Raw genomic sequence first — 22,894 nt, forward strand, 5'->3', positions numbered from 1 at the left:
GTTATAAACTTCAAAATTGGTAACAGAAGCATGAAGAGAATGTTCATTAATGCACTTGCGTTTGGATTGTTGACTATATTTTAAGAATCTTTCGGCTATATTTTATAATATTTTCACAGAATATCCTTCAGGCATTTTTTAAAATAATATTTTCTAGGGCCTCTGTCCGAGATAAAACTGCAAATAAGGTAAAAGTGTACTTTTATTTTTTTTTTCATGGAATCAAAGGTCAGTTTAAAATGTATATATACGAACAAATGTCTTGGGTTTTTTTATGCTGATTAATCAATTGCTCACGTGATAATTTTACGAATAAACGCCTTTTGGGACGTATGAAAATCATCACGAGAGTAAACTGATTGAACGCATCATTAAAAAAAAAAAAAAAAAAAAAAAAAAAAAAAAAAAAACTAAATAGTTATTACTAAATTATTAATAATTGAGTTGCGATTCTTAATCAATAGGGAAAATAAATGTCTTCTTAAGGACAATTTAGTTGAGTATACAGAAGGGAAGGATTTGGAGATAGCGAACAGTATTCAATATCAAACTCCATGGAGGGGTGAGCATCCCCTGCTGACCGGTGCAGTGTGCTCATTGTCATGATCATGAAATAACGAAAAAAAAAATCCGTCGTCAGTTCAGTGTATTAATAATGAACTAACGATTGGTAGGAAAACGTCAGTCAGCATTTAACTCAATGATAAATTGTATTTGCTGACAAGGTCATTGTATCGACCATAGAACTTACGAAATGATGACTTTAAACGAGACTGTTGATATTCTTGTCTCATCAACTTGCTTGTCAATAATTTACCCCCGTTTTAGAAATTGTTCATACGTAGAGCATGCTCTTGCGAATCGAATCAATTGAGATGTATACACTCCGTATGCAGGTGATGAAGGTATATTGCTGCATAAGTAAGGGAGGATGACGATAGAAAATTTAAAGTCGTCACGTTTATCATAAAGCTTTGTTGTTAGGTTACCATAAACGTCTTTTTCAAGTAAAATATCAAAGTATGAAACAGATGTGTCAGACTCTGTGGTATCTTTTATCTCAAGCTCTCCTGGATATATCGTATCGACGTAGGAATGGAAATTACCATTGTTGATTGACAATACGTCGTCGATATATCTGAAGGTCGAGCTGAAGGACACAGCAAGTATTTTCTTCTTTTCACGCATAAGATTTTGCATAAATTCTGCTTCATATGAATACAAAAATAGGTCTGCTAATAACGGAGCGCAATTGGTTCCCATGGGAATTCCAATAGATTGTTGGAAGACCTGGTCTCCAAAAACCACATAGATATTGTCAATCAGAAACTCAAGCATCTTCTTGATGTCAACTTCAGAGTACTTGTGTGTGCAATCAGAATCTTTTTTAACAAAATAATTTTGCAAATGACCAATGACCAGGTAAGTAAATTTACGAGTTCCATTTTTATTGAAAAAGCAGCTGTCAATGATATCAAAAAGCCTGGATTTTAATTTATCGTGGGGAATGGTTGTGTATAAAGTTGAAAAGTCAAACCTGCTAATGAAGATGAAAATACATTGTAAATACTTTGTCAAACCCCGTGATAAAGCTTAAAAAATAACTCATTTGCAAAATTACTTTTAAAAAAAAGAGAAACCATTCAGATTGTATATTCAAGTAGTCTGAGTTTGATATTTAAATGATGCTTGAGTTTCAAATGACAATATATATTATGTAGTTTTCGATATTGCGTCTACCAACAATCTGTCGACATTTCCATGAATACAGATTGCGTTATTCACAGAACTACTTGTGTTTTCATATGAAGTAGAATTTATTTAAAGAATATCATACATGAGAGGAGAAAAGACCCACTTCACCTCGATATAGATATAGATAAATCGACGACGTGTCAATTAGCAAAAGTAACTTCTATCCATATGTCAACTCGCTATATATCCCGGTAAACGTGATACAAAGTCTGACACATCTTTTTCATATTGAAGAAGCCGTTTGTATATTACAATAAAATGACTGTACTTGAATAAGCAAAAACGAAATGAAATTGAACAACAGAACTTTATAATGAACGTGATGACTTTTTCTAACTCCCCTTACTAACGTTGTAATAACTTTCGCCTATGATTCCACCTCTGATGTTTCGGAGGACCGAGTTTGATATGCTCCTCATTTGTACCGTAAATCTGGAAATTTTTACGTCGATTTTATTTTGCGAATCTGGGTCAAAATGCTGTTGATTAATTTTTACGTTTCAAAATTTTGCGAATGATCATTACTTTGTTTACATTTTCTTATTGTTGATTTATTTTTAAGAAAAATATTTTTGCGAATGCAATGAACTCGCAAATTTGCTAAAAATTTATCTACAGCAAAAATTTCCAGATTTACGGTATTGCTTTGAAAGGACTTGAGCTTGTATATTATTTGTTTGTCATCTCCATATTTTATCGTTCATATTCTTGTAACAATTACTTAAATTGCTTACTGTCTAATGTCTAGGTTTTGAAAATTTTGCTAAGCCACGGTTTAAAGCAAAAATTGTTTTATATAAATAAAGTTTCCCTATTGAATCAAGGAGTTGTCAGTGAGTTCTCTGAAATCTAGAAAACTACGTTTTGAGTGGTTGCCTCTCTTCTCTTATGCAAAACAGGTCATATCATGAACACCATGGATTAAAATTATTTCAATCTGAAGTGTTGTATTGCCCATTACTTAAAAGTATATAACGGTAGGCTACATATGTAGTGAATAAAAAAAATTAAAGATAACGAACTGTGATCAAACAGTGAAACAAATCGAAATAACGAACCATAAATCCATAAAACAATACAAAATAGGAGCAGAGCAAACAAAGAACTCAGAAACACCAGAGATGGGATCAGGTGCTTCAATCTCAGAAATTCAGTGAGCAGAGAAAATACATACACCCTTGCAAAGTTCATAGGTGGGCAGTCATACAGTGTATAACCTGGTTATTTCTTTAAAGGTTTCAACTGAATTTTTTAACCAGGCTTAACAATTTCTACATATTTTAACTAAGATATCATCTAATGATCAGCAACAATTTGAACATCATTTGTTGATTAACATTCGAGAAACAAAATTTAAAGTTCTTGAAAATGTAAACAAGGCTCGTTCTTGTTGCTTTTGTTTGTCTAAAAATGTCAAATTTATAACAAAATGATATTCAGCATATCACAAGAATGTCCAATCGTATTCAGAATGAAACATATGGAGATATCGAACAGTATTCAAGATTAAAAATCCATAAAACAAAACAAAATAGGAGCAGAGCAAACACGGACCTCCAAATCATCAGAGGTGGGATCAGGTGCCATGAAGGAGTGAACATTCCCTGCTGACATTCTACACCGGCCGTGTGCTCCTTGTCATGGTCTGGATATAAAGAAAAAAAAATCTGTCGTCATTTCAGTGTATAAATAATGGACTAAAAATTAGTATGAAAACGTCAATCAGCATTGGACTCAATGATAAATTGTATTTGCTGACAAGGTCATTGTATTGACCACAGAACTTACGAAATGAAGACATTAAACGAGACTGCTGATACTCGTGTTTTATTTACCTCGTTTTGGAAATTGTTCATACGCAAAGCATGCTGTGTGTATCGAATTAGCTTAGATATAGAAACTCCGTATGTAGGTGATGAAGGTATATTGTTGTATAAGTAAGGGAATTTGACGATTGAAAAGCTAAAGTCTTCACGTTTATCATAGAGCTTGTTTGATAGATTACCATTAACGCCTTTTTCAAGTAAAATATTCAAGTATGAAACAAATATGTCAGACTCTGTGGTATATCTTATCTCAAGCTCACGGATATATTGTGTCGACAAAAGAACGGAAATTACCATTGTTAATTGAAAATACGTCGTCTTTATTTCTAAATGTCGATTTGAAGGCCACAGCAAGTGTTTTCTTCTTTTCGCATTAAGTATTTTGGACAAATTATGCTTCATGTGAATTCAAAAATGGTCTTCTTATATGTGGGCACAATGAGTACCCATGGGAATTCCAATAGATTGTTGGAAGACATGATCTCTATTTATAAACCACATAGATAATATCAATCAGAAACTCAGCAATCTTTTTTATGTCAAAAGAGTGCTTGTGTGTACAAATAATTTTGCAAATAATGACAAATGACAAGATCAGTAAATTTATCAACTTCTTTATTGAAATTATCTGCCTTGAACGAACATATATTAGTATATTAACGTATGTAAACAAAAACATGACACTTACCCTGTTTACATAACAAAGGTTTGGAGCTGTAAATCTGTTTTGTATCTCGTCAAATAAAGTTTAAATTTTGATGATCATTAGATGGATCATCGTGAAATATTTGTAAAAATGGAAAAATTAATTTGAAAATTTTTAGCTGAAACTGTCCCCATTTCCCTTTAAGAAATGGGAGGTGCTATATATCCTTTTAAATTCTTGGAGCATTCGTTCCGTTGTAATTGCATGGACATATTGTTAAGTAATATTCCGCCAAATGGGGATTTTCAGTTACAGTAGAATCGGACATTTATGTGATTCTAAAACCAAATCTTCCTCTGTCTGATCAAGTTATGATAAATAATGACATTAAAACCTTCATACAAAATGCATGCATTCCTGCCAACATGCATTTGCATTTCACAAAATCAATAAATCCCCATGTAATTTAATTAAATCCTGATGAACTTGGATTTTTCAAATGCATGTTTATAAATAAAAGTGTACAAACTAAACTCAATTTTGACGATCGAGTTTTCGGCATGGTGCTTTAATTTAATATAACCAAACACTGAGAAGAATATGTACATTAAAAAGGAAAAACGGTATGCTTTTTTAACACCTGAAGAACATTTTAACGAAATGAAAACAAAGCGTTGGCGACTGCATTTGAACATTATTAAACATATAGAAGGTGGTAACATTGAAAATGGATACTGCTTAAATGCAATTAAGGTTTATAATTTGTATGATGAAAATAGAGAAATCATATAAACTTTTTCCAAAGTTAATGCAATTCACTTTTGAATTGTGAATTGCGAACTGCGTTCCAAAATCTGATTGCCTTTTCAGATTCATTTCTTTTCATACATAAACCCTTCTTACCGGTATTAAACTAGTACTACTGATTGCTTGCGTACTTCTGTTGTTAGAAATGAAATTTATTGAGCGTTGTTTTTGTACTATCAGGAATAATTTATATTTGAATATTGAATTGACATATGGTTGTATATGAAATATGAATGTATCAATATGAAAAAGTCCAAAAATTGTGAAATACAAATATAACATTAGATGAAGACTTGTTGCAGAGATATATATTGGTGCCCCAGTGTCATAATATTACATGTACTATCATTTTACTAACAGCGTGACAGTTTGCTTGATAGGGCGTGCTAAAATTTCGGATTGCTGATTATCATTTTATTCATCGATTGGATGTTTGATTTCAATGGAATCAATAATACTTTACATATGAAACACAGAACCAAGCAATACCATTGACAATACTGACCAATCGCAGTGAATAAACAACAATTACATGTGAACGGACAAAGCAAGTTTTACTTCCTATAATGATGATATTGATAGAGCAACGTACATACATGTATATAGTAGAACAGAAGCAGAGTAGCCTTACTAATTCCATTCTTTAAATTTTCTTATACGTATTTAAAAACTCATCCGGTCAAATCACAAATATAATACATGCTTTTTTGAGGACAGAAAACAGGCTTTGACTGACCATGTGTTGCTGCTGACTACAAATGCCGTACTGGTAAACAATCATTCAATGTGATTGGCCAGTATTATCAGGCTATTGTTGTATTCCGAGTTTCAAATGCAAATTAGTATTGATTTCATTGATCCAATCGATGAGCAAAATGATAACCAGCACACAAAATTTTAGCACGCCCCATCAAGCAAACTGTCACGCTGTTTGTAAAATGATAATATATGAGGATAACAAATGATGCCAAAAAATTCAGTTTAACAACACAAATCGGGAGAGGAGTAAACACGGTCCTCTAAAATCATCAGAGGCTGGATCAGGTGCTATAGAGTTGGAAGTATTCCTCAAAGATTTTGAAGCCATGTCAATAAAATATTGAAATTGGGACTGGTCCGTATTTTTAAAAGTTTGTTGATTTTTAATTTGATAATTAACTTTGTTGCTAATAACATATGTGTCTCGGTCTTGCCTCAAGGTCATATCTAAAAGGTTTAGGTCATTCTATCAGGGTCATCCAAAGATAGAAAAAGGTATAACTGCATAAAAGCTGCATTCCAGAAAAAAACTCCATATTATTTGTATCGTTAAAATGTTTTATCATTGCATTTGTCGTTCTTCTCTTATATGATTTTGACACTTTTCCCTTAACTCCTGTAAATTGTTAATAACGAAAATACACAGGTCAGATGAAGAAGATTATTTATGTGCGCAACTCCCACAGGTGAAAGACGCAGCTCTAGGCAATTATCTTCATCAAATGTTTCAGCACGAAAGCTATTTAAAACTTAGATTGAAATTAAAAGAGCTGCTTAAGAAACCTAAACACAGCCTTCGGCAGGTGCTCCTTCAAACGCCATACTGAGTAAATCAGTCTGTAGTTCATCAATGCTAACTCACAACAGGGCGATCAGAAGCGTTTGATTCCACGTCTATTTCTGTAACTTTATAGCGTGATTGATAGCCTTCATTTCTGATTTTACGATAAAAAGAATTATTTATCCCCTCGGATTACCTTAATGTTATCGTGAGACTTAACAATATGTGGAATAGAACGATCACATCTCTCCAGTCTCTATTTCCTACACTTTTCTTTGCTTACGCTGCCATAATGGATCTGGTACACACTGTTTTTTTCAGCTTAGTGTCTTAGTAGTGGCAAAATGCTTTAAAATGAGGAAATCAGAGGTTATATATGAAGTACACTCACTGTTTCAGTTACCAACACAGTTTACCCACAATGCAGTTCATTTTTCTCTTTCGTTTACCTAAAATGCAGTTCATTTTTCTCTTTCGTTTACCTAAAATGCAGTTCATTTTTCTCTTTCGAACGGTGAAGGTACAAGGCTAGCATTTCTTAACAGACCTATGTGAACATGAAATTCCTTCTTATGACCTTAAATTTAATCCTCATGTTCTCTACAAATAATTTGAAGCAAACATATACAAATCGTATGAAATTCAATTTGAAATATTTTTTTGCGTTTATATAAAACACACCAAGAAGCTTGTTAAGATCAAGATCTAGTAAATGTCTTAAGACTAACACCATTATAACGTCAAAATCAAAAACTTTCTCTTTCCCGTACTTTACGGTTCTAATAATTTTTTTAAAAGAAGCTAGAGGTACTGTGAACACCAAGCTCATTAAATGATACCCCCGCCTCCCATATGATTATAAGTCCCTGTTTTGCTCTTGGAGACCCGAAAACAGGGACTTATAATCAAAAAGTAAAGTAGGAGGTGCACAATGGCATTATGTAATACATAATCTGTGAAAGTATCATTAAATTTTATTCAGTGGTATGGGAGGAATTGCGGATAAGAGATGGATACCCTTCAATATCGTAGAAAAAATGGCAGTGTCAATGTTTTGCTCTGGAAAACCCAAAATATTTGTCCGATCAAAAAGTAAAATAAAAGGTGCACAATGGTACTATACAACAAAGATTCTGTGAAAGTCTCATTAAATTTTGTTTAGTGGTATGAGAGTTGTCGCAGATAAGAGATAGGTACCCCAAAGGACGGACGTACAGACAGACATACATACCGATTACTACATACCCTTACGCTTTTCAAGCGGGGGTAATAATAAAGTATATTCAGGGAATTCGATTTGAAATCACATGAATAGTAGTCCCGATACCTATATTAAATTTGACATTATTTTAAAGAAGAGGCCACGAAAATACAAATTACCATTTTCTGAGACACTGTAGGCAATCTGGATACATTTTTATCGTGTAATGTGGAAACAACCCCCATATTCATGCCTGGATTTCTTAATTTTTCATTGGGAATGACAGTTTAAAATAAGATTTTTCATCTTGTTTATACCTACGAATTATGCCCCAAAACACCTTATTTGACCAAGCTGAAGTTATAAAGCATCATTAAATGATTTTTTTTCTTAAATTTGATAAATCTGTAGGCACCTTTCATTTACTAGATCTTGACCATAAGTGACATATTGAGGAGGGATTCTTCTCATATTTTAAAAAATTACATGTAATGAAATTTTCGTATATTCGAGAAGACATCAACACTAAGTTTTGATATTTATTAAATCAGATTTGACCCTTTTATTTAAGAAGCAAGGTCAAAATGTTCAAAATAAGATAGATCCCAGTAAGCTTGAAATAAAAGATATCACAGAGTATGATACATCTGTTTCATATTTGTATATTTTACTAGAAAAAGATCATAAAAGGAATCTAACAACAAAGCTTTATGATAAACTTGTGTTGACTTCCCTTACTTAAGTAGCAATATTCCTTTATCTATAACTATATATCTCTTAGTTGATCCAATTTTTACAAGCAAATTTTCGGGTGAACACTGAACAACTTTCAAAAAAGAGGTAAGTTATTGACAAACAAGTTGGTAAAACAAGAATATCAGCGATACAGTTTCAAAGTCATCATTTCGTAAGCTTTATGGTTGATACAATGACCTTGTCAGCAAATTGCTATACATCTTTATATCATTTGCTGACAGACGTTTTTCATGTTAATTCTTAGCATTATTTACAAACTAAATTGTCGACAGATTTCCGTTATTTCCCGATCATTACAAGGAGCACACAGCGGGTGTGACCAGTCGACAGGGGATGTTCACTCCTCCATAGAGTCTGATCCAACCTCTCACGTTTTAGATCATGTTCTGTTTCATATATATATTATTTAATTGATTTTCGAGATTTCATACCGTTCATTATCTGCATATACAATATTTACGAGGGTTTTCCCAGAACAACGCAAACTTTTTGAATATTTCAAATACTATTCAATCAAAACTTTTTTTTCGCATACTTTTGGAAAATGGTCCTTTTGTTATTTTGACAAAATATTACAGACTTATGATGTCATATGTGTATAATTATAGCATTTAAAGCATGTTAATTAAATAGCGGTGGTCGACGTATGACAATTCTTTTACTTTACCAAATAGCATCGTCAATGAAGTGTTCTTTTTTTTTTATCAGACTATACGGAAATATAATGTCTCAAAATTTACCTACATAAATACTCTATGATCTGGTGTAGTCGTGTTTAGAAATTCAGTTGTTTGACATTATTAATGACAAGTATACGACGATATGTACCAAAGCACTATAAATTAGACATTGTCAAAAATGGTGACGTGGGGCTGTAATGTGGAGCTCAAAACTATCAAGCAACACTTTGTTGAGCGGAATATGACTCCTGTACATAGGGAAAAGAGATGTTAACGACGATAAGGCCACAAACTGAAGTATGGGAAACATATTCATCTCTAGATGAAGGGGTTTGAGGTTTACTTGACCGATTATCCGAATAATAAAATGAAGACAAACTGAAAAGACAGGAGCAGGACGTCATCGGCCTGCATATGATGACCTCCTTCAGACTTCAGTCTTCAGACTGGAATACATAAATGGAATCTTTGTTCATCCATTTGGATTTGATAAACAAAAATCAATAACAAATATGTACTTCAAGAAGAATTTTAAAAATCTCATTGGTTCTTCTGCAATTCTTTTTAAAACTTCGGAACATTAAGAGGCAAGATAGGTAATATGCATCTTACGTCATTTCCATCTGTTTGAGTCAAAACACATGATGATAGACGTTGAAATGAGCAGATACTATATGACAGGGATGTCTGAGAAAACACTGTATTGAAAGTCGAGCTAATTTTCAATCCACGCTCTCGGTTACAATTTTATTTAATGACCAAAAACACAAATACCCCCCCCCCGTTAATACGTACGGGGGGAAAACAGAAAATTTGATTTTTTCAATCAGAATTTTCTGTCCGATGTCTTAAAGAAATAAAAAGAAAAAGATCATTTGATTCCTCATTTGAAGAGAGGGCACAAAATCTTGAAAATAACAAAGAAAGTTAAATTTCCCCGTTTTTACTTGTCAAGCATTTAATTTTCAATGACAAAAAAAATGTTGGCAAATCTCTAGAATCAAATGGCCGTCTACTGACAGAAGATACAGCACGTATCTTTAAAAATTTAAGAGAATTGAAATTATTCATTTTGTCTTTTGGATCATACATACACTTTTTGTACCCGTCCATGTCATTGCCAATGATTAATAATTTTCACATATTCTAAAAAACAAACAAACAAACAAACAAACAAACAAACAAACCAACTTACCCATCGGTATCAAAATGTGTTAAAATGAACAATATATACCAAGTTTGAACATATACATCTACCAAGTTCTCCTTATATGACAATACAATTCGGCAAGGGATGCTCACTCCTCCATGGCACCTGATCCTACTTCTGATGTTTTGAAGGTCCGTCTTTGCTCTTCTTCTATTTTGTATTGTTTCATGGATTTTTGTTCTTGAATACTGTTCGTTATCTCCATATGTTTCATTGACACTGAAAGCATGTCTAGAGGCCGTCTTCAAGTGTTGGAGAACACTAGGTAGGTCATGTTAACATTTCTACATCAAAGAAGAGGGAATCATCAGCAAATACATGATAACCTGAGAAAATCACGCTTGGGTATACTGAGCTACAATGTTACTACGGATATTTAACTGGTGCTTAGCAACAAATAAGATATAGACAATAAGAATCATGCTTATCGGCAATTCAAAAATTAGTAAAGCTGCAAACCAAAGTGGGATAAAATTGTAAGTTCAATAACTTGTTTCTTGGATGATTCATGTTCTAAAATACGATAAACACGGCTATCAGAATGTTTATCCTTACTTATAGTGCAAACTGTTGTAATTCACCAAAAAATTCAGAACGGCAGCTGATAAATGATGTTCATCAAGGTTTAGTAAACTCTTGCAACACATTGCTTAAAATACATTCTGAACATAAAAAAATTAAATAATATACATAGGCCTTATAACTTAGCCGGGTTATCTTATTCAAGACTACATGAGATGTTTCTATAAATATTTGTTCTGTGTTTCTATATCAGTTAATTTCTAGAATAACAGGGATCAGAGCGGTTCTAGGGTTTAAACATGATTGGCAGATGTTGAAGTTTTATGACATTCTACTTTTTCCTCTCTACGTAATTGATTTGATTGGGATAAAGAAGAACTTGCGTCATGTGCGTCAGTTTCCAATCTCTTTTAAATAGAAGCTCTTTGTTCGTTGTGATGCTAGGATGATTTTTTTTAGGATAGTTAATGGTTCTATGAAAATGGTTTGTGTCAATAAATATGAAGGGCAAAAAGCACTGCATGTTTTACATTAAACTGTTAACTTATAACAAATTAATAGATTTGTTTTTATGAATTAATGGGCAATTTGGAATTATCTACAGGGTTAATCCGTAAGGTTCTACATATAATCTGAAGCTTTCTGTATGATCGGATCTAATTTAACTCCAGGCAAAAAACCTACTTCATCCAATCAGAGACTCTTATCGCACACAGCAGGCAGGAGAAAGAAGAACGAAGTGTGAAGAGATTTTAATCATGGCCTGTAACTCCAAAATTCGATCATCATAACACAAGAGGATGTATTAAAGAGTTGATGAGATTGATTCAGTTTGCAAGAAACATGGTGGCGCCGCCGTTAATGAATTAGAATTTACTCCTCCATAACATCAACAAAGTTAGCACGGTTTTATTCATCGTTGTACGAAGCATGCAACAGATCATAAATTCACAAGATTTCATTTAGTAGTGTAGGTCAAAAACATCACAAGTATATATATCACATTTTTTCAGTTGTTATTTATTTTCAAAACTAATTTCCCAGTTATATTATAAAGGTGGAATGTCTTCTTGGTGCTGAGTACGTAACAAGGTCATGGTCCGCTAGAGCGCTCCAGTTCACCGATCCTCTGAGCGACCTTGAACTGGGCACTGACGGGGTCAAACTCGGTGCCCGAAGCGTGCTGCGTCGCTTCTGATAGGACAGTTCCGAGTCAGTGGCTGACATTATGGAAGTAGAGGTAAAAGACGGAGGAACTCCGACAAAACTTGTCCGTGTTGCCAGTTTAACTGCTAACTGTCGGGCTCGAGAGTCCAACTGTAAAGAATGACAATAGTACGCCAAGCAGATAAAGATAAGAATACTGACCGCCGCTACAGAGCTGGCGATTAGTAAAGGAATGGGCGGATTATGTGGAGGCGGTCCGGAATATTCCGTCCAGGTCTCTGTGTCCGTGTCCAGCACCTTTAACACATTAGGAACGGACCCATTGTTTGTTTGGTTGTTGTCGAATTTAACACTTCCATTGAAAGATCCCGGTACGTCCATGTCACCTCTGTGTTTAGTTCACTCCTTCAGACACTCTTCTGACGTATTATGATTAAGTTCTCCATCTAAAATTTTTACACTTCAACTACAAAAATAGCACTTTTTTCTTTCCTTTTTTTACACAATGCTTTACGAATGGTAAGGATCGTAATCCTGTGGAGGAATGTGGCATTTGGTGTACCTCATCCTTAAACTGTGAGTATTTGTTTAGCTGCGGGACCGCATCATATGTCAACAAGACTGATAAGTTCTATCTAAAATAAAGATTCCAGATATAATCTGTCAGACATTGGCTCTCAATAGCGGTGTTTTACCTCATATAGATTAGCAAGGCCGTTATCAAGCTCGAAAACACGATTCGGATAAAACAAAAATTCAAGAAATCCTGATAAATTATTTTAATCACAATTCCTTCCTGATTCAAGCTGTATCATTGGAATTATAAGTCCGTTTTGTTATAGGTACTAAATTCTCAAATCTTGAAGTTTAAATCGTTGCTTCTGAGAACACATGGAGAAATCATGTTTTATTGTATACACATGGCCATCAATAGTTTAATTCGAGCACGTTATATATAGCTGACGCGGTAAGCTCCTCTAAGAATCTAAGTCCCCGCCGGAGTCAGCTTCTAAGATTACCAGATTGTATGTTAAAAGATGGACCGGTGATAGACAGATAAAAGACGGGGTTTGGTAACAGGTACGGTATACATTCCGTCTAGGAGAACCATTGTAGCTGCACGAACTAAGAACTCTGTTATTGATTGGTCATCACTCTACTGCTGCAAAGGTTCACGTCATAAAAAATTAAAATCGGCCATATATATATATATATATTTTAAAAATCTTGTTTTCCAAAAAAGCAATTATCAAAATTCTATTCTCAATTAAAATTGTTTTTGTTAATTCTATGAAAAAATAGATATATATTATAATGAGAGAGAATCTATCATTTGTTCATCTTTTATATTCAGGAAAGGTTGCCGAAAAAAAATGCTTCAAAATTATCAAAAGAGAATCAGACTCTAATTTGAGTCTCCATTGACGTATAGTTTCAGTTAATTAATAATTCACCAGTAATCTCTATAAGTAATGTTTGGTGTACCGTTAATCCAGAAATACTCATTATCCTGCATTATAGATTAAAGCTGAACTTTTATCATTTATTTTGATTTTTAAAAAAAGCTGATCTAAGACAGGCCTGTTTTTTCTTCTAACTCACTTTGAGATTTAATTACGTCATACCAAGATTGAATTAGTATTTTATGTAATTTGTGATATTTTAATCCTCAATTAATTCCCTCACTGGGTGCACATAATTTTTTTTTAAAGTACTCGAATATTTCGAGGCTTTTGAAGATCGTTAGAAATGCTCACTCTTCAATCACTAACAAGTATGAAGATAGGTATAAAGTATATACTCAATTTTTCACAGTAGGAGTATATTTCATTTTTCAAACAAATTCATAAGTAATCATGTATGATATGAATTAGTTTGAAAAATTAAATATACTCCAACCGTGAAAAATTGAATACCGGTAGGTTATATGCGAAATATTTTACTAGAATTCTATCGAGACATTGCCTTCTTGATATATGTATAAATGTATGCGAACTATTGAAGAATAACACTCCATCTCGTGTGGATGTGGCTTAAAAGCATTTGAAATGGTTTTAATTCCTGAGGTCAGTTTTTATTGAATGCCTGTTAAACGTTACCGACTCCAGCTTTTATCAAAATTATACCTCTAAAAAGTGTTCTATCTAAACAGCCTCTTCTTTTTACGTCATTGCACATAGCAGTTAATTGATTATAACAGTTTGTAGTATTCTGTTAAGATAAGAAAATGGCATTTTTGCATTAGGAATTGTACTTAAATCAAATTTAATAATATATATTTAGAATCAATGGATATAGATATTGCAGAACATATAACGAAGTTCTGAGTAAACATTTCAGCAGTATGAAATTTTGAATTATGCTTCTTAAAGGTATTTTCATCTGTTCACTAGGCATCGAGTTTTATTTGCATTATATGAAGTTTTTGGCAGTCCTGTACCCCAATAAAAACAACAAAATTGCCAGGGCAGCCACCCAAAAAGTTACTTTTTAAGAGCAATCCACACCATATTATTCACTACAACATGAAACGACACAGTTTTTAGAGTATTTAAAAGTCTCCCTAGCATCTAGAATTACGTTCATTTACCGTGTATTTTATAATTTTTGGTGCCAGCTATGTACATGTATAAGTATTGATTCAAGTTTCCTCATCTCAAATAAAGTTGAAAACTTTTAATGAACAGTGGAGCTATGATAAGGCATGAGCTAGATTGCATTAAAAACTTTAATATTAGAAATTCTAGACCCCACACCTTCCTACCAACCCCGCAAATGATGACCACAAAGGGAGCAAGTCAGAGCGCGATAAGAAAAAGATTTCAGTGATCATTTTCATTAATTCATTTAAGGTAGTCTGATCCTCAGGTATATAAAATTAGCAGTTAAGTAATCAAAAATACTCATAAAAGTATCTCTGAATCCACAAAGTTATGTAAATTTATCCACAATATTTCTTTAAAGTTATAGATTAAAGTTAATCATATTATATACTGAAAATTGTCAAATCTCCAATATTTTTGCAGAAAAAGCGAATTGGAATATCAGCAATGCATTTTCTAATTGCAAACTGATCAGCAAATATATTTTAGGTTATAAAACGATAGGTATCCAGGCACTCAGAGAAATTGTCATGATTTTCATACTTATTTGGTATTTTTTTTTTTTTGTCTTCTATTTTCGTCATGTATTCTATGATATATAGTGTAAAAGGCTTTTGCTATCATTGCAAGACACCACAGATCACTTTTCATTTCATATCATGCCAATAATCATTGGTACTAAGGCTGGATTCAAGAAAAGCTTATTTCTCTTAAACTGTATTAATTAAGGTCTTCCGTTTCCAACGGAAGACCTTCTACTGATTCTGATGGTAAAGATTATTATTCTTTTTTTTTCTTCTACTTCCTAGACCGCAACTTTAAGGCCTCATATCTCACTCATTTCTCAATTGATTTCGCTCAAATTTTCAGAGGTTATAGACGTTTATAAACTCTATCAGAATACTGACTAAAATTTCAAAAAGTCACTTCCGGTTTTGAGTTATTTCCCTTTGAAAATTTATAGGCTTTTGTTTTGATGGCTAAACCTGGAGCAGAAATTCTACTGATTTTAGATAATAAAAAGTTGTGCACATCGGTTTTTGTTTTTCGATTTCTTTTCAAAATGGCGCTATATAGGGGTCAAAAATTTTAAAAGAACCAAAAATTACTCATATTTTGCTTTTTATCTTTAAACTAAAAATTAATATATCATAATTTGTGCAGAATTAGAAGATCTTTCAAATGATATGTCGGAAAAAGGGCTGACCCCTAAATTAAGGGATTTATAGGGGCCAAAGTTTTTTCCAGATATCTCAAAAAGTATTGAGAATTTGTTATACATTAAAGAAGCAAAGTTGTTGAAAATGTCAAGCTTAATCTAATGGAGTCGTCAAAATATGACCAGCGTCATCACTTCCGGCCAAACCGGAAGTAGTCGGAAAACGCGTATTTTTGCCGTTTTTGACAAGTTTTTGGGTAACATATGTCTCTGGGAGCTTAAAAATTAATTTTCCGTGCGTCGTCGTCACTTCCGGTCAAACCGGAAGTAGTAAAAATGGCTTATTTTTGCATTACTTGACATGGCTTTAGAGGATTCAAAGCATTTTTTGGGCGTTATTTCTCATTTTTGTGAAAAATGAAAGCTACTTCCGGTCAAACAGGACGGAAGACCTACTCGTTGCTTTGCAACGAGCTTTGCTCTAGTTTTTTCTCCTTTTATAGGATAAAAATGTCCACTTTTATAAGACCTTTTCTAAGACTTCCAAAGACGTTGAATCTTATAAAGATAAATAAAATGAAAATTGTTGCATGAAAAAAATTCATTTTCAAGCTTCATTTTGATGCATTTCAAATTAAATATCAATTTTGGAGGTATCCTCCCTGGCTGAGGATCGAATATCCTTAAGAAATTTATCAAATCCTGTGAATGCAGAATGCCTTCTCAGAAGATTTTATTACGACCACTTCAATTCCTTTTGAAGTTTATAAACTTGTTCTTTATTACTTATATGTATATATACATTTGAGACAGACAATTGAGTATTTTCGAATATAAATTATTGCACTAACCGTCCATCTTAGATTTTGAAAAATGACGCAAGGTGTAAATCGGCTTGAATGGCGGTTACTCTTCGAATTCATCAGGCTACGGATTTTATTTCTAAGGGATTATTTTGTGAAAGGCTACTTAAGGATTTTATTTCTAAGGGAATATTTTGTGAAAGGTCACTTGTGATCAGTAATAGTGAACAGATTGTTGTCTGGGAATATTTTTATTCGTGAAAATTGATAATCGATGCTGAAAAGACACAAATAACATGTCCGAAGATCGATGATAAAAAGTTGGATGAATTTCGGTCGCCGGAAAGGGATAGATGGATCCGATGGATGGAAACGCTTAAGTCACACAGTTAATTTACAATCATATATTAAATTTGATCAAAAACATTCAATCTACAATTTTAATAAATAAAAGCATATTACATGCATGATGAAAACACGGAAACACTGGCGACAGCATATTGTTACGACAACGCCGACTTGTTTATCAGCTATTCGTGGCGTGAGTGTGATGCTTTGATAATTTCCAACAGACTTACACATTTATCGTGAGTAAAATTTATTGAAAAAATTATAGTTTTTCATGGAATTTTAACTAAAGGTCTACGCCAAAAATAAGGATAAACGTTAGAGACTTTGCAGCTGACAAAAGTGACATAAAACTTGTAAACAAACGCTAGGCTAGTTTTTATGTGTATATTCTCTATGTAAGCAGGTTAAATCAATCGCCCCCCCCCCCAAAAAAAAACCGTATGAAATACTCGTTTACATCGTCGGTAAACATTAATTGATCTTACAATTCATGGTCAACACGTCGGTCAAATTTTGACCAAAAAAAATGCATAATTTGAAAAAAAAAATATACTGAACAAAAAAAGAAACGCATAATCAGAATAATTTGAAATTCTAAGTTTTCAGTTTAAACCTTGTATTATTTAAGCGATTTTAGAGTGTGTTGTGATAAAAATCAATGTTGCAAATTGAAAAGTCAAGTTGAGGTCATTTTCATTGCCCCCAAATTCAAGGGGCATAACAATATTGACAGTGACTGTGCAAAGTCTCAATGTTAGTGGGTTTCCAATGTACGGATATCGTGGGGGAATGTCATCTCATTTTAGTCTCATGCGAACAATTTATGCATTTTTATGCTGATTTTTTCATCCAGCAATTGTAGCAGCAGTTTTTACAGCAAGTTCTGAATCGCATGAGGTGATGAAGGGGGGGGGGGGTGTCTGACGGTCCTGCCTGGTTGTGGTTACCTGCGGATGGCCAGATAGTGGTCTTCAGACGTTAGTTTTAAGGTTGCAAAGCCCATTGATTTATTTCAAATACAGTTGCAACTTCCTGTTGCGTAGTTCCATTTAGTATCGTCGTTAGCCTGGCTGTATTCATCTTTGTTTAGACGTGGCATTGCAGTATTAACACTGCAATCAAATCTTAAATATGGGTTTAATAGAAGTGTTAAAAGTTTCTCTAAATCCAAAATATCAATGAAAATAGACATCTGATTTAGAAGAAATCATGAAAAACACTACTTTCATAAACATGTTTAATCAAGGGAGATAATTCAACACTTGGGTTTTAAAACCCCATGTTGTCCTTTAAATAGGTCACAGGTATCCAATGATATAAAAAATAGTTGTTTCATGTACATTTTAAAAATTTCTTTGACGAGTAAAACAATATGCGTTTCTTTTTTTGTTGAGTATAATTAAAATCCACCTATTTGTAGGTAGCTTGATTTTCACTTATAAATGGTGATCATACTACGAGAGAATGAACTTTATCTTACATACGATGGCTGATTAATACTTTACCTTAAGGTAAAATTTTTATTTGTGACTAATAGCTCTATTAAATGTTAATTAGCTTGGAACAGATTTCTACACGAGTATCATACATATGATTTAGATACCATCACCTGGGGAATTTAAGGCATTCTTCCCATATGGTCCAACTTGGTAGGCAATGAAGGAGCTGAAGTTGCATCTTTTAATTGTATTCCTCGTTTTGTCTTGCTGTGTGAGTGAAGGTAAGGTATTGAGTGATATATGAGGACGATTCAGTTTTAAACATTTAGGATAATAACTTATGATGTTGCACTTGCATGACGTTAGATATTTGTGACGTAAAAATACTAAGATCTTTTAAATCTTTTGACTTCCATGTCTGTCAAGCGTTTTATGTTATTCTGAATGCTAAAACAATCCACACATTTTATAAGCAAAATACATGTGGAATGTAAATTTCATTGATTGTCGGGTAGCTCCAACGAGTGCTTTTAAAGTTTTGTAACATGAAAATGTAATACCTGATTATGAGAATACAGAAAAAAATTAACAAATTTATATCTGGGAATACATACCAAACTTCATTCTAAACATGATAAATAATATGCAAATATTTTTCAATACACACGATTTTCATATCTTAAACCTTCTATCCGATCCAGCTCCACCGAAAGCTAAACGGAAAAACATTTTGGAAGTAAAATTGAAACAAGGCGAAAATGGAAATTTGCATTGCAACATTACCGGAGATCCGCACCCGACGTATACATGGGAAAAATACACATACTGGTGGAAAAAAGTCAAAGTATTCCCCACAAAAGTAAACCTGCGTTTTTATTCAATTCAAGTAATTTTGCATTTCATTTGTTTTTTATGCAATTCAAGTACATGTAATATAACATTTTAGTTCAATTATATCTTAAGGTTCAATATTCTGATGATTATAGAATTCGAAAGCAATTGCTATCATTATAAAATCCATTTGAGTAGCTATTTTGCTGTGTTTGCTTTGTCAGAAAGAAGTTCTTCGTTTGGAAAATGTAAATTCGGCTGATGCTGGTATATATCTTTGTACGGCAGAAAACAGGCTTGGAAAAGCTGGTCACAGATTTGTTGTCCGTGTGCCTACCACTCCAGAAATAATCAGATTTGAAGTGCTTGAAGCTGGCCACATGTATTGTCAAGCCAAAGGTTTAAACACGCTTTTAAAAAATCTCACTAAAAGACATGACCCCAACATCATGTTTAAAACACAAGCTACATTTCTTTGATTTTTTAAATAGATTTAGATGTATAAGTTAATTTACTTGTGTTTTTATCTTTTAGGATACCCCGTTCCTGATATCACTTGGGAAAAAGCAACAGGCTCTCAGTGGATTCCACTGGAAAGTGGAGTAAAATACTCTTCTGAGTTCATCAGAAAAAAGACCATGATTCTTGGATACCTGGCGATTTTGTCACCCAGTCCGGAGGATCAAGGGATTTATCGATGTAGTGCTGAAAATTCAGTTGGAGTAGCCAAAAAAGATATATCTTTAAATGGCCAATTAATCTGAGGAGATAAATAAAATAAAATGTACATTCGATTTGTAAAATACTTTTATCTTCAGTTACGTCCCAACGTAATTCAAATTTCCATTTACCATTTCCCCTGGCCTTGTAACTACTAATTAAATATGGATATAGCGAACGATAGTCTAAGCTTAAAATTCTGTCCAAAAATACAAATTGGGGCAGAGCTAACCCGAACCTCTAAATCATTAGAGGTCGGATCCGGTGCCCTGGAAGAGTCAGCATCCGCACGAGTCGGTCACACCCGCCGTGTGCTCCTTCCCCTGAACGGGCAAATGGAAAAATCCAAAGACAGTGTGTAAGTGATGGCCTAGCAACTAGTATGAACAATGTCAGTCAGCATTCAACTTAAACAATACATTGAATTTGCTGACAAGGTCATTGTATAGACCATAAGCCTTGAGAAATGTTGACTTTAAATGACATTCTTGATAATTATGTTTCATCAATTCGATTGTCAACATCTAAGCAGTAGACCAATTTTTATATTGAAATATTCAGATAATTTGGTTTTACTCAAGATTAGATATGAAACATCTTATGTTGATAATGGTGACTTAAAACAGACTTCCTAATTCAAGCTGTATATAGATTTCTTGTACATTGGATATTAGAAGCCCCCAGGTAAATAACACCATTACTAAGACAGATCCTTCGCCCATCTTCTCATGTAACCGTATGATCTTTTCATTATCTACCAAACAACCGACCATAAAGAAAAATCTCTATTACATGTAGTGTGTATTTTGCATAAATTTATGCGCAATCCAAAAGACAAACTTTTTATTGAGCCTTCCAAAATATGGCTGGCTTTGTCAAATAACAATTTGAAGCATAGACGTTGTTTATTTTCAAATGAAAACCATAGAGGATCGTCCAGCTGATCAGCAAAGCCATTGTTAATAAACCACCGCCTGTTTCCTGATACAGCAGTTGAGAGCTATCTAGGTTGAGCAGGTAAGCGGAATAATTCATTTAAGGAATAAGTGTCTTATTTTTCGAATTCATGAAGTGATCAATGGATTGGCTTGTGTGATAATTTGCATAAAATTATCACACAAGCCAATCCATTGATCATCTTCATGAATTCGAAAAATAAGACACTTATTCCTTATATTTACATGCTTTGATTCCGCCAATCCACGGGCTCCAAGCCTGCTTCTCTCTAGGTGTTGTCCCGCCCTGCACGTGGTTTTTTTTTTTTTGGAAGCGCGCCAAGACATTCAAAAGGAAATAAATTACATTTACAATTGGTAATTTTATCTCGGACAAAGACATTGGAAATGTAAATATACTCCGATGGAGGATATTGACTGATTCTTTGCACGATGAGCGCTATATATTTCAGTCAAATTATTATTGACGTTTTTTTTAAAAAGAAAAACGTTATAATAATGATCACATAATTTGCAACATTATGACTTGAAGTGAAACTGTTCAAAGCCCTTTTACCTCAATAAATTATTTACAACCTGATAAAAACGGATCGGATCAAAACGGATTACAAGTACATATTATTACATCTTTCCCCTTTTAAAAATAAAATGTAAAAAATAAACTTTACTGTTAATTTAGATAGAAAATTTCAACTTTATAATTTACTGAAAGTTCGAGATTATAGAATAGCATAATTACATAATATATACAGTCAATCATGAATTCATCTTTCAATATACCGGTAAGTTCTCAAATTTTATCACACTGGGAATTATTATGCCCCTCACACAATTACATCACTTGAGGATTATTATGCCCCACACATAATCACATCACGCATAATCCTGGAATCTGTTGGGTCGTATGACCTCACGACCAGATCGCGTTTTATATGTTTCTGCTCGTATCGGCTGATTCAGCTCTAATGATTGTTCTGGCACATTTTTCTCGAGTTCTGGCTGCACGGCTACTTATGTCTCACTGAAGTCATCTAGGTCATCATTTTCTGGGATAGCTTTTCGCAAGCTTGTTTCCTCTGATTTGATGATATCTCTGCGATTTCGACGAAATTTATCACCATTTAAGTTTTCTACATTGTACGATCGATCATGAACTTTATCTTTCACATATCCTGGCATCCAATGTCCTCTGTGTTGGAATTGCACTGTATTTCCAGGTTTCATATAAGGAAAATCTTTCTGTCCACTGTTGAAATACTTCTTCTGTTGATTCTGCGAGTTTCTTCTCTTTTCATAAGTTTTCTCTGCTGAAACAACTTAAGGTCTGAGTTGTTCTTTGGTGATGGGTAGAATAGATCTGAGTTGTCTGCTCATTAGTAGCTGCGCTGGTGAATCAACATCTGATGGCGTGTTCCTATATTCTAGTAGACTAATGTAAGGATCCCTTCCATCAACTCTGGCTTTTTCCAACATACGTTTTGCTGTTTGGACAGTTTTTTTCTGCTAGACCATTCCCTTGTGGATAGTACGGGCTTGATGTATTATGCTTGAATGCCCATTTGTTTGCAAAGTCCTTGAATTCCCTGGATGTATATTGCGATTCATTATCGCTGATTACTTCGAATGGAATACCATGTCGGGCAAATGCAGATTTCATATGAATGATGACGGTTTTACTCCTAGTATTTTCAAGTTTGGCAATTTCAAAGAATTTGGAGTAATAATCCACTATGACCAAATAGTCCTCATTGTTCAGTGTGAACAAATCAGTTCCGACAAACTGCCATGGTCCATTTGGTATGGGTGTTGTATTAGTGTTTCTTTTGTATTCTTCTTTCTGAAGTCCATGCATGTGTTGCATTTGGGTATCATTGATGCAATATCTGCGTTCATTCCGATCCAATAAACTACTGCTCTTGCAC

The 22,894-nt window shown here is 33.6% G+C and overlaps 1 protein-coding gene across 2 annotated transcripts; it reads left to right on the forward strand.

The window, feature by feature from the left end:
• The first annotated feature begins 12,665 nt into the window (after positions 1-12,665).
• LOC134238216 (hemicentin-2-like) lies at positions 12,666-20,088 on the forward strand. 2 transcript variants are annotated; one of them, XM_062720330.1, is made up of 5 exons: positions 12,666-12,686; positions 18,626-18,746; positions 19,167-19,324; positions 19,521-19,695; positions 19,831-20,088. In XM_062720330.1, exons 2-5 carry the CDS (start codon positions 18,683-18,685, stop codon positions 20,058-20,060), a joined length of 627 nt encoding a protein of 208 aa, XP_062576314.1. In that variant the 5' UTR covers positions 12,666-12,686; positions 18,626-18,682; the 3' UTR covers positions 20,061-20,088. The 2 variants fall into 2 exon arrangements, with proteins under 2 accessions (XP_062576314.1, XP_062576315.1); XM_062720331.1 differs by lacking the exon at positions 12,666-12,686 and adding an exon at positions 18,519-18,537.
• Positions 20,089-22,894: the final 2,806 nt, after the last annotated feature.

The sequence above is a fragment of the Saccostrea cucullata genome, unplaced genomic scaffold (genome assembly GCF_032062105.1).
Source record: "Saccostrea cucullata isolate Sc308-1 unplaced genomic scaffold, CSIRO_AGI_Scuc_v1 ctg570, whole genome shotgun sequence".
NCBI lineage: Eukaryota > Metazoa > Mollusca > Bivalvia > Ostreida > Ostreidae > Saccostrea > Saccostrea cuccullata.